General features: G+C 40.8%; 1 protein-coding gene across 1 annotated transcript in view; it reads left to right on the forward strand.

Annotated features, from left to right (window-relative positions):
- The window catches only part of LOC117484459 (polypeptide N-acetylgalactosaminyltransferase 18-like), a 306,696-nt gene that overhangs the window by 184,361 nt on the left and 108,848 nt on the right, over positions 1-13,487 (forward strand). The window contains 1 exon segment of the mRNA XM_034132932.1: positions 3,204-3,401. Coding sequence (XP_033988823.1) covers positions 3,204-3,401 — 198 coding nt within the window.

Below are 13,487 nucleotides of genomic sequence, written 5' to 3' on the forward strand. Positions count from 1 at the left end.
TTAGGGCTGTCAAGTTAACGCGTTAATAATGCGTTAACGCAAAAAATAATTAACGCCACTAATTATTTTAACGCGATTAACGCATGTGTATTTTTTGTCCTCGGCCGCCCCATAGTTTCAGAGCGCATCGAGTTTAAAATACCATCTACAACAGGGGTCACCAACCTTTTTTAGGATGAGAGCTACTTTCAAAAAATAAAACAAGTCGGGGGCTACTTTTACTCCTCTTTTTTTTGTTTTTTGCAGTGTATATATTTAGCACATTTTAACATTATTATATGCTCACCTTTAACCTTTGTGTGCTGTTTGGGTCTGTGGGACCCGTTTTCAGTGTTTACTAAAAGAACATGTATGCAATTTAATTATTTTAACCTGCTTTATTTGGGGGTGGACCTCACCTCCTCTAGGGGGGGTCCTCACCTCCTCTAGGGGGGTCCGGGGGCTTGCACCCCCGAGAAGATTATTTTTAAATGTTGAAGTGAAAAGCATCAATCTGGAGCACTTTGAGCACAACATGAATTGATGGAAACAGCTCTCAACACTCAGATGAAAGAGAGCTGTATACTTTTCAATAATCCAAACATCTTTAGAATATGATCACAACCAATAACAAATCATTTAAACTTGTTTATTCTTATCTTATGTTACCTAGTTAGCATTCTTTCTTTTTATTTATGCTTATTTTACTAATCACTCCCCTTTCAAACAGTTTTTTGTTTTTCTTACTGTCCTATAGTACACATTGGAATGATTTCTTACTTTGTCTATATTAAATAGATAAAGGTGTGCTCTCCTTCGCTCTCTCTCTCTCTCCCTCCCTCCCTAGCTCTCTCGCTCGCTCTCTCTCCCCCTCTCTCTCTCTCCCCCTCTCTCTCCCTCCCTCCCTCCCTCCCTAGCTCTCTCTCTCTGTCTCGCTCGCTCACAGAGGCTGTGTGCTCCTCCGTGGTGATGACGGCTTGCGCTAAAAAAAAATATATATATATTTGTAAAGTGGGGGGACACAAACGGGATTTCGAAAAGAGCGGGGGACATTTCCCCCTTGTTCCCAGGTGGAAATTACGCCATGCGTGTGTGTGCGTCAAGTGCAATAAATATATATGCAAGTTGCAACACACAGAGTAAAACTCTGCCCCTCATGTGCTGTATAGGCTGGCATGATAGGCTGTTCAATGGGGCTGATGTGTTGTGTAGATTCTGCCAGAAGGAAAATCAGCGGGGAGGTGCCACATTGCTTTTCTTCCCGACTGCAACGCTGGTCCCGCAAATCAAGCAAGAACGTGATTGGTCGATATTCATTCATATGTGTGGCGCGACTCGAGCGAGGCACACCTTACGTGTTGTTGTTGTTGTTAGCATCTGGTGCTAGCTAGCTGCGCTAACGGATATAAGGAGCTGTTTCAATGAAAACAGAGGAGCGACATTTCGCCGACAACAGCGCAGAGCACTTGACTTTATGCAGGTAGCCAGACAGTGGGACATTGTACGAAAAGTCAGCACACTCAGCACGGATAGTGCGCGCAACATGATTGCAGCATCCAGGCAGCTCCCGTTCGAGCATATATGCCTTGAGCTGCACATAGCTCCAACGATCCATCACAGTGTCTCCACATTCACACACACACACACACACACACACACACACACACACACACACACACACACACACACACACACACACACACACACACACACACACACACACACACACACACACACACACACACAGTATTGTATTATTGTATGAGAGAGGTTCCAGGTTGAATTGAGGCGAATATTTGTAATGTTCAGATGTTGTTGTGTTTAATATTCATGAGAATATTTGTCATTGTTCAAATGATAATAAACAAACATATAAAGCATATTTGTCCACTCATATGTTGATAAGAGTATTAAAAACTTGAAAAATATCCCTCTAAGGTACATTTAGAACAGATACAAAATGTGCGATTAATTTGCGATTAATCGCGATTAACTATGGACAATCATGCGATTAATCGCGTTTAAATATTTTAATCGACTGACAGCCTTACTCTATATACATCAATACAACATTACGTGTTGATAGAAATCAACACGTAATGAAATAAGACCCCACGGTTTGATGATTGATAGGTGTGTGGGCTGTCTTTCATTTTGACACACAGAACAATGGGGGCTATCCACCCTTATCCACAATGTAAAGTAATTCACACAGCCTCTTCCCTCTTCTCTCTGTGAGGAGCAGCAGGTTCAGCTTTCAGAACAAAGTAACAAAAAACTAAAATGGCATTCATTTTTTTAAATGTGTAGTAATAGATGTATTTATTTTTCTTCTCAAGAGAGTACCAGAATGTGTATTTTATGTTAGTATTTAAAAAAATCTCCTGGGGGAAAATCCCCCCAGACCCCCCTGCAGGGGTTGGGTTTTCAGCATGTCAACTCTTTCACCTGTGGGGAAATTGCAGGATTGGCTCCAGGTCATCCTTTTTATTTACTACAAGACAAATGTGCCTTTTTATTTCATACAGTTCAATTTGGATTGAGACAGGGAAATAATCTAAACCTCACGCGTGGCGTTTCACTGTCAGGGGGGGCGATATAGCGTGTATGTAATTACATTGCAAATACTGACTTGAGCCCCACCACTGTATGGGTTAGCCCTACCATAGATTACCCAACAAAAATACTCTGGAGCCGCCACTGGTTATGGTAAGAGCATTGTCACATGTCCCATGCATTGATAAGGATTGAGCAACATTTGAGAAGAAACAGTTGAGTTAACAGATCAACTCCGGAGCACATTTTGGACTGTTAAACTATTAATACATATTCTCTTTTCACTTTTTCTTGAAATAGTGCATAATTAGTTTAGTTTAAGTCTACATATTATAAAGCATTTAAGGCTGAGTTTTCAGGGGTTAACCAAAGGAAAAGTCGCAGATTTTGACATGTTTTTGTAGGGCCCGTTTTTTTGTCTTGTAGCCCTTTGTTTGGAAATATGTCCTGGTTGCACAAATTCACCATATGTATTTTTTAAACTAGCAGCCCTGCCTACAGATATGTGAATAGTTTAACATTATTTGTATTTGTCTCAGTTTTTTAAATGTTTTGTTTAAATGTTATGATGGTCACTTATCATATTGTATTCTATATTTTGGCCAGAGCTCTCCAGCCACAATGTACCACTGCCTCAGGGATTATTTGTTTTCACATCTTAAACACAGGGCAGAACCCATCCTGCAGAGAATAAAGGAGGACCGGACCCGGGTGGTGTCTCCATCTTTCGACAACATCAAGTTCGACACGTTTGAGATCGAGGAGTACCCGCTGTCTGCTCAGGGCTTCGACTGGGAGCTGTGGTGTCGGTACCTCAACCCCCCAAAGTCCTGGTGGACCCAACGGAACCACACTGCCCCGATCAGGTACTGCACAGGGAGAAAAGTTGAAGATGAATGAGAAAAACCCTCAAATTTTTTCTATGAAGAAAAATCGATTTTATTTTGGAAGTAAGCATACATTGCAAGTGCATTAAATAAATGATTATATATAGTAGGTTATCTAGGTTCACTAACTAAGCTTGTTTGATGCAGCACATTCAATAGAACAGTGTGTACAGTCATTGCACTTTGAAATCAATATAATAATCCAGCTCTTCAATAGCTCGGCCCAGTTAAAACACATCCATCATGACAGTTAAAGATTGCTTTGAGGCGCTTCCAAGGCTTCAAGTGAAAATCGTCTTAGCAACCAGAGCAGAACTGCTTGCTCAACGATATCAGCAGGAGGATAATACGTCTGTTATTGTCCTTCATGGCAGGCCTGATCAATAAAAATAGATTTGGACAAAGAAGAGGAAATTTGCTGCTTAATATTGTATTTCAGGAAGATTAATTATTATTATTATTGTCTTATTCATTACTCTATCTTTCTAAGTACTTTTTCTCAATTACAATTTGTCACTGGATTCACCCACAACAATGGGTTGTCAACCATTCTGGGGAGGGGGGTTGTCAATGTCCTCAGGCATGGACTTTTGTTAAACATGTAAAATTCGGGGCTGATTTGACCATATATATTGGAGTTACAACACATTGGGTTTCACGGCAAATAATGTATCGCCATGGCAACAGCCATCCTACTCACAGTTGGTATAGATTTCAGGCTAAATGGCTGCCACGGCAAGTTTGTTCTATGATGGGTTAGGGTTAGGGTTTATTTTGAAATTGTTAGTACATTGTCTGAAAAATGCAAAATAATGTGCAAAAATGGCACACTATATTCAAAATGGCCAACTTCCTGTTGGTGTTAGACATAGGAACAATAGGTTTTGTGTTTGTCTTCAAATGCCACGTATACCTACCACATTTCATTCTGTATGTCTAAGAGGAAATAAAAGTTGGGTGCTTTTAGTTTTGAAAAGGGTTGGGGGGAGTGGCTCAGCTAGTTTGCCATGTCCAAGGCCAAGATCTAGGTGTTAAAAAACGTTTTCGAGTAGTTTTCGAGTTTGAGTTGAAACCACTTGCTGTTGGAAAAAATATGAGCCATGGCAACAACTGTCAATGAAAATTCACAATAAGGATGTATATCAGGGAACATAGCCGACACAGCAAGACTGTTGTGGGAAAATATACGATTTTGAACTTTTACTACTGAAGGTCTTCTGAAGGGACTGATCACATTTGTTATTGTTTTATTTATGAACATACATGGTACACATGGTACACCATACAGAAAGAGGAAGGTCAGGCTACAAAAAATGTTAGTTAAGTGTTCCTGGTTAAAAAGAAAACAGAAAAATACAAAGGTGTAAGATTACCAATCAGAGACTACAGCGATCATAAAATAAAATAATAACAACAAATGATGCTTGATTAGAATAATTGTATACAGGCCCTTTTGTGACAGTCAGGTTAGAGGTCAGGTAATCCACAAAGTAATCCCAACTTCCTAGAACCACAGGTCCTCTACCCCTCATTCTTGCCAACATAACCTCATATGATGCTGTTTCACTCATCAGAGCCTTCCATTCGTGACATGTTGGGATTGTGGGTGATTTCCAGTGTCTCAATATAGTTCTGGCAGCTGAGGTTATCCCATCCATTAAAACTGAATGAGCACTTGTTGTCAGTTTTGGAATTTCTGTTTTATCGCCCAATAGGCATAAACGTGGCGATAATGGCAAGGATATTCCTACCCATGCCTCTAAGAATTCCAACACTCTTTGCCAAAACGGGTTGACCATAGAACATTCCCATATGAGATGTACAAATGTGCCCATCTCTTTCTTGCATTTCCAGCATGTGTTGGTATTTATTAGTCCTATTTTGAAAAGCCTAGATGGTGTCCAGTAGTACCGGTGTAGAGTTTTATACTGAGTGAATTAACCTCTAGTTTCTTTAATATATTTACCGTTATCAGTCAGAATCTGTTTCCAAGTATCTTCGTCAATCTGACAGTCAAGAGGCGCTTTCACACCGCAGTACTTTTCCCACAAAGGTTCATCAGAACTTAGTTAATCAGAACTCTTTAGTTCTCGAACTAAGTACAGATCGCGTTCACACCGGAATAAGTCCCTGGGGGAGGATTAGGCAAATGAAGCCGGTGACGTCACTTCTTCTTCTTCTGCTTTGGGTTTACTGGCAGGCCGCAAACAACTTCACGGCGTATACTGCCGCCCGAAGTCCCCGGCCGGAAGTCCCCGGAGTTGGGGACTGGCTTCAGTAGAAGCTGCTGGGACTCCCAGCAGCTTCTACTGAAGCCTTCCGAATAAATCGCCAGAACGCCGACACCTCCTCATCTCCACCGCTCCCATGTTTTCTTTTGTGTTGCCATAAATTGGTCTCTCTGCATTTCTGCGCTGGGCTAATGCTAATGCTAACAATGCTAATGCAAGGATAATAAAATGGCGGCTTCACAAAACCTTTTGGGAGTTTTACGGGGCGTGGTTTGCATTCCGCCCAGCCAATCAGACATAGGAACCTTTTTCTCCCACAAAAGTACCTGCTCTCTAGCAGGGACGGAAAACTGACGGAAAAGGGGGTAAAAAGGTTCTCATTAACTCATTTTAGTTCAGGCTCTTTTTGGTGTAAACGCAACATTTCGGAACTATATCGGAACTAAAGTGGGAAAAGTACTGCGGTGTGAACGCGCCTAAAGTCTTTCTGCCAGATTATCCTCAAATGATCACATGTGCTGCTGGTTAAATACATTGATTTACTATAGAATACTGATGCCTTATGGTTAAGTGGGTTTTGAAGATAGTCAACTAATGGGTTGTCTGTTTCATTCGGCTGATACTTTTCCACCAAGCAGTGTCTAATCTGCAAGTATTTCCAGAAATCCCAAAGTGTGCTCTTGGGCTAATTCAGTGAATGATTTAAATATACCATCTTTATAGAGATTGCTTATTGTATGTATACCGTTGTCTAGCCATCTTCTCCAGAATACTGTTTATTTTCCTATTTTTACTTCTGAGTTTAACCAAAGTGATGCATATTGCTGTTTGTAATGTGAAATCTTGTGTATTTTATGAACCTAATTGGGTTATTGTCTCTCTCCTTATCACTTGACTTCTGGGATATCACATGTATAGGGTGGAATGGTGTGGCAAGAGCCTTTTAAATAGTGGCCCATTCTAAACCAGACACTGTCCCTCTCCAGTGTTTAGCTATCTTGACCATTTCAAAAGACAGGTTATACAGTCTAACATCAGGTAACCCCAGCCCTCCTGTATCTTTGGGTGCATACAGTTTACTCAATTTAAATCTGGGCTTTCTTCCAGCCCATAGAAAGTCTCTAATGAGATGTTCATACTGTTTAAAGATGTGATCAGGTATGCTGAGTGGTAGCATCATGGATATGTAGTTCAATTGTGGGGCTATTACCATTTTAACAACATTTACTTTACCCCACAGAGTCAAGTTTAACTTCCCCCATTTTCCTAGGTTTGTTTTGGTTTTTTGAAGGATCAAAATTGAGTGTGGTCATCTCATGTAGGTCTGGGCTTAATTTAATACCTAGGTAGATCATGCCTTTAGTAATCCATCTAAAGTTATGGTGTGTTATTTATTGTGGACGACAGTGTTTAGATATGGCCATCGCTTCAGATTTGTTCCAGTTGATTTTGTAACCCGAAAGATAAGAGTATTCACATATGGTGTCCATTAGAGCAGGCAATGATTTTTTAGGATCACTGGTCAGAAAAAGAACGTCATCCGCATTAGTTTGTGCTCACTACCACCACCATTCACTCCTTTAATGGAGGGGTTTTCTCTTATAGCTACGGCCAAAGGTTCCAGGGCAAGTGTAAATAGGAGTGGCGAAAGAGGGCAACCTTGTCGTGTTCCTCTGAAAAAATCAAAGAATGGTGAAATCACGCCATTTGTCATGACCGCTGCTTTGTGAGTGTTGTACATTATTTTTATCCATTTGCTAAAGCTGGTGCCAAGCCTTCTCAGCATCCAATGAGACAGCAGCCACTGGTGCTGTATTGGAAGAGTTCAACCACATTAAATGTAAAAGCCTTCGTAGTTGAAGATCTACCCTTTATAAAGCCCATTGGTCTGTATGTATAATGTATGATAAAACCGTTTCAAGCCGTAGGGCAAGTACTTTGGCCAATATTTTACTGTCTACATTAATGAGGCTAATTGGTCTGAAGTTGGCAGGATCTGTATGATCTCTACCTTTTTTAGGAATCAGTGATATAAGTGCTTCATTTAGAGATGGTGGAAGTGAACCAGTCTGAAAAACCTCTTCATACACAATGGTCAGTACCGGCGCAATTATGTCTATATACTAGGGCTGTCAAGTTAACGCGTTAACGCAAAAAAAAATGAACGCCACTAATTATTTTAACGCGATTAACGCATGTGTATCTTTTGTCCTCGGCCGCCCCCGTAGTTTCAGAGCGCATCGAGTTTAAAATACCATCTACAAGCTGATGCTGACAGCCCCGCTCCTGCCGCCCGCTTGTGGCAGACCACACTTCCACGCTCACCGGCAGGCCCGGACTGGCCATCGGGAGGACCGGGAGGGTGTGTGTATGTGTGGCGCGAGCGAGGCACACCTTACGTGTTGTTGTTGTTGTTGTTAGCATCTGGTGCTAGCTAGCTGCGCTAACGGATATAAGGAGCTGTTTCAATGAAAACAGAGGAGCGACATTTTGCCAACAACTGCGCCGAGCACTTGACTTTATGCAGGTAGCCAGACAGTGGGACATTGTACGAAAAGTCAGCACACTCAGCACGGATAGTGCGCACAACATGATTGCAGCGTCCAGGCAGCTCCCGTTCGAGCATATATGGCTTGAGCTGCACATAGCTCCAACGATCCATCACAGTGTCTCCACATTCACACACACACACACACACACACACACACACACACACACACACACACACACACACACACACACATCCCTCTAAGGTACATTTAGAACAGTAAAAAAATGTGCGATTAATTTGCGATTAATCGCGATTAACTATGGACAATCATGCGATTAATCGCAATTAAATATTTTAATCGACTGACAGCCCTACTATATACTCTTTATAGTATTCAACAGGGGACCCATCAGTTCCAGACGATTTCCCTGTTTTCATAGATCGAATGGCACGTTTCACTTCTTCCTGGGTCACTGGTTTATCTAATAAGGCCACCTGTTCGGGTGAAAGGTTTGGAAGATGTATTTTCATAAAAAAGTTCTGCACTGATAGTTTGTTTGGTGTTCCTGAAGTACTGTACAGATTCTCATAAAAGTTTTTAACCTGTTAAGCACCAAGCCTGTTTTTCATGTTTCAGGCTCGAAAATGACATGCCAAAAACAAATGACTACAACTTAACTTCTAAAAGGGTTATATGAATAATTTCTTTTATCAAAGCAAGGTTACATCTGTGAGTTGGATGTAGAAGTGTCAGAATCAATATAAATGTTTTTTATTTTAAAGAAAATTCAGATTTTACATAGTAAAAAACTGTAAATTATAGTGTCCGTCCAAAGATTATTTTTTACAGATAGTGAAAACTACCCTTGGATGATGGGTTAGTAGACTAAAAGCTTTAGGAATCCAAAGTACAACATATAATAAGTACCCTGTATCAAGATTGATGCAAAACAAGTGACATTTGACCTTTTTAGAGAGGTTTAGCCAAAACCACCCCACCTCTGAGGTGATTTGGGTGAAAATGTTTTTTTTCCTATATCTCTGGCCCCCCTTGCTCGATTTTGATGGTTGACACCTCTTTCTGACCGTTAGAGCCAATATAATCGAAGGGGGAGGCCCACACACACACTCATTGTGAAGAGAAAAGGTGGGGGCGTCTAAACTGACGCCGTTTTGCATTTCTATAGGTTGTAGATACGAGCATGGTTTTATATACTATCACGTTTAATCGTGTTTTATGCCGTTTGCCAAGACTTGATAAGTCGCTCGTAAAACACAGGAGGTATGGAAACTAAGAACACCATATGTGGTAAATTGTACAGCTAATATAACACAACACATTAGTTGTATTTCCTTTAACCTGTTACGCACCGCCCCCCCGTTACCTGGCGGCTAAACGCGTCATTTGCAGGAAACAACGTCTAAGGAATCTTAATATTTAATAAACTATGAATGTTTTATATCCATGTAACGGGAAGAAACTCAGCTAACTGATCTTTTTAATTTTTTTTTCCAAAAAAAACCCACAATTCTAACACTCAGCCTCTGAATTAGCCACGAGCGAAAAAATGTAACCTATCACTGCACCTAAACTCACTCATAACTCTCTTATTACTTATCCTAGATGCACAGCCAACCCCTCGATTAGCATCTCCTGGAGACACAGAATCTGGGGGTGCCCACCTCAACACTCAGTGATAAACATTTGCGACGCTATAAACGAAAACATACATCAAAACATGTGGCGCTAGGTAGCTACAAACGCTAACATGGCTTACCTTTATGGGCTCAAAACAGTCTCATAATACACACATGCACACAGAAGGATTCACACTTGTATTTCATGATCCGCAAAAGGATTCACACTTGTATTTCCGGATCCACACTTGTGTTTTTCAATGCACACACAAATGTGTTCCGTTTCATATACATGTAAATAAAATCCAAACACAGAAAAAAGTTTTACATATGTATTTTTGATCCACACATATTTGTTTACCTTTTAAAACCTCTGCACCTACAAACACAAACCGCTTTCTGTGCATGGATTGCTGTGCATTCGTGTGTGGGTTTTTTGAGACTCCCCTGACGGTCACCCGATTCGTACTTGTAATTTCTTTCATCTATAGCCAATCAGATGTCTCCTCCAGTCTAAGCCAATCACATGAGCGCGCCCCCACGAGGGTAGGATTTCTTGCGTTCATGACACTTCATATACGCATTTTGCGCTGTCCGAGCAGGGTTTCCGCGGACAGAATTTATTTTACCGGACAAATTTGAAACTTACCGGTCATGTTTCAATAATAATAATAATAAGAAGAAGAATTGTGTAGCAGAGTTTCCGATAGCAGGTAATTACCGGACTATGACCGGATATGGCTAATAACACGGGAGTAAGGATCATCTCTTTTCCTCTCTCCCTCCCTCTCTCCTGACAGCCCGTCAGTTTCTCATGCAGCTCGCTAAAACTTCACTCGCGTTTATGTCGATATCGATCACATCCAGCTCTCCTGATCGGCCTTTATAGAGAGCACCGATCAAACTATTAACCTGTTAAGCACCAAGCCTGTTTTTCATGTTTCAGGCTCGAAAATGACATGCCCAAAACAAATGACTACAACTTAACTTCTAAAAGGGTTATATGAATAATTTCTTTTTATCAAAGCAAGGTTACATCTGTGAGTTGGATGTAGAAGTGTCAGAATCAATATAGATGTTTTTTATTTTAGAGAAAATTCAGATTTTACATAGTAAAAAACTGTAAATTATAGTGTCCGTCCAAAGATTCTTTTTTACAGATAGTGAAAACTACCATTGGATGATGGGTTAGTAGACTAAAAGCTTTAGGAATCCAAAGTACAACATATAATAAGTACCCTGTATCAAGATTGATGCAAAACAAGTGACATTTGACCTTTTTAGAGAGGTTTAGCCAAAACCACCCCACCTCTGAGGTGATTTGGGTGAAAATGTTTTTTTTTTCCATATCTCTGGCCCCCCTTGCTCGATTTGGATTGTTGACACCTCTTTCTGACCGTTAGAGCCAATAGAATCGAAGGGGGAGGCCCCCACACACACACGTTGTGAAGAGAAAAGGTGGGGGCTGCGTGCATGTAATTTTGCATCAGAGTGAACCGATCTCTCGCTCTGACATTTGGAAACGAAAAAGCAGTTTTATTGCTTATGGATTATCAGAAATAATTTCAAAGAGTACACAGACACATTGGATTAACCTATGGATTAACTGCAGCATCGTTTTTTTATCGTTTTAATGCCATTGAAGACCAGTTTTGACCAAGGTAAGCCATGTTAGCGTTTCTAGCTACCTAGCTCCACATGTTATGATGTACGCTTTCGTTTATAGCGTCGCAAATGTTTATCACTGAGTGTTGAGGTGGGCACCAAACGATTCTGTGTCTCCAGGGGACCCAAAACGAGTGGTTGGCTGTGCATCTAGGATAAGTAATAAGGGAGTTATTGTGAGTTTAGGTGCAGAGATAGGTTACATTTTTTCCGCTCGTGGCTAATTCAGAGGCTGAGTGTTAGCATTGTGGGTTTTTTTTGGAAAAAAAAATTAAAAAGATCAGTTAGCTGAGTTTCTTCCCGTTACATGGATATAAAACATTCATAGTTTATTAAATATTAAGATTCCTTAGACGTTGTTTCCTGCAAATGACGCGTTTATCCGCCCGGTACCGGGGGGATGGTGCGTAACAGGTTAAGAGTGAATATCGGCCGATAATGACCGGCGGGGCTCCCCCCGTTGACAGTTCACTGTCTAGCACTGGCTTCGTAGTGCACTGATCGATTAGGCTAAGCTAACCTGTAGCTGCTCCCTCCACACTCACAACAACTTCATACAGACATAAATAAAGCAGCTGTATTCGCCATACAGGAAACACACATTTAAAACGGTTTTGCCTGCCATTTTTATGTACACAAGCATTCATTAATGGTTCGGAAAGTGGCGCTGTACCTTAATAATATAAAGGCTTGTATTTGCGTGCATTTCCTGCTCGGAAAGTGGCAATGTACTGAGAGTGGAAGTGTCCTGAGATTAGCGCCTGCAGGCAGGCTCCATGGACCTGTCAGCTCCGGACAGCGCAAAATGCGTACATGAAGCGCTACGTCATGAACGCAAGAAATCTACCCTCGTGGGGGCGCGCTCATGTGATTGGCTTAGAACTGAGGAGACATCTGATTGGCTATAGATAGAAAAAATTACAAGTACGAATCGGGTGACCGTCAGGGGAGTCTCAAAAAACCCACACACGAATGCACAGCGATCCATGCACAGAAAGCGGTTTGTGTTTGTAGGTGCAGGGGATTTAAACGGAAAACAAATATGTGAGGATCAAAAATACATATGTAAAACTTTTTTCTGTATTTGGATTTTATTTACATGTATATGAAACGGAACACATTTGTGTGTGCATTGAAAAAGTGTAGATCCGGAAATACAAGTGTGAATCCTTTTGCGGATCATGAAATACAAGTGTGAATCCTTCTGTGTGCATGTGTGTAATATGAGACTGTTCTGAGCCCATATACCTTGGTCAAAACTGCTGCAGTTAATCCATAGGTTAATCCAATGTGTCTGTGTCCTCTTTGAAATTATTTCTGATAATCCATAAGCAATAAAACTGCTTTTTCGTTTCCAAATGTCAGAGCGAGAGATCGCTTCACTCTGGTGCAAACCTGCATGCGCGAAGCCCCCACCGTTTGTTTTCACAACGAGTGTGTGTGGGGGCCTCCCCCTTCAATTCTATTGGCTCTAACGGTCAGAAAGAGGTGTCAACCATCAAAATCGACCAAGGGGGGCCGGAGATATGAAGAAAAAAAACATTTTCACCCAAATCACCTCAGAGGTGGAGTGGTTTTGGCTAAACCTCTCTATAAAGGTCAAATGTCACTTGTTTTGCATCAATCTTGATACAGGGTACTTATTATATGTTGTACTTTGGATTCCTAAAGCTTTTAGTCTACTAACCCATCATCCAAGGGTAGTTTTCACTATAAGTAAAAAATAATTTTTGGACGGACACTATAATTTACAGTTTTTTTCTATGTAAAATCTGAATTTTCTTTAAAATAAAAAACATCTATATTGATTCTGACTTTTCTACATCCAACTCACAGGTTTATCATTACTTTGAGAAAAAAGATTATTAATTTAACCCTTTTAGAAGGGAAGATATGGTCATTTGTTCTGGGAATGTCATTTTCGAGCCTGAGACCTGAAAAACAGGCTCAGGGCTTAACAGGTTAACTGGTGGATTATGGATATATAGTTGCTGATCGAAAGCTGGAACACAAAGCACCAAATACAAAAAAATAATTCAG

The sequence above is a fragment of the Trematomus bernacchii genome, unplaced genomic scaffold (assembly GCF_902827165.1).
Source record: "Trematomus bernacchii unplaced genomic scaffold, fTreBer1.1, whole genome shotgun sequence".
NCBI lineage: Eukaryota > Metazoa > Chordata > Actinopteri > Perciformes > Nototheniidae > Trematomus > Trematomus bernacchii.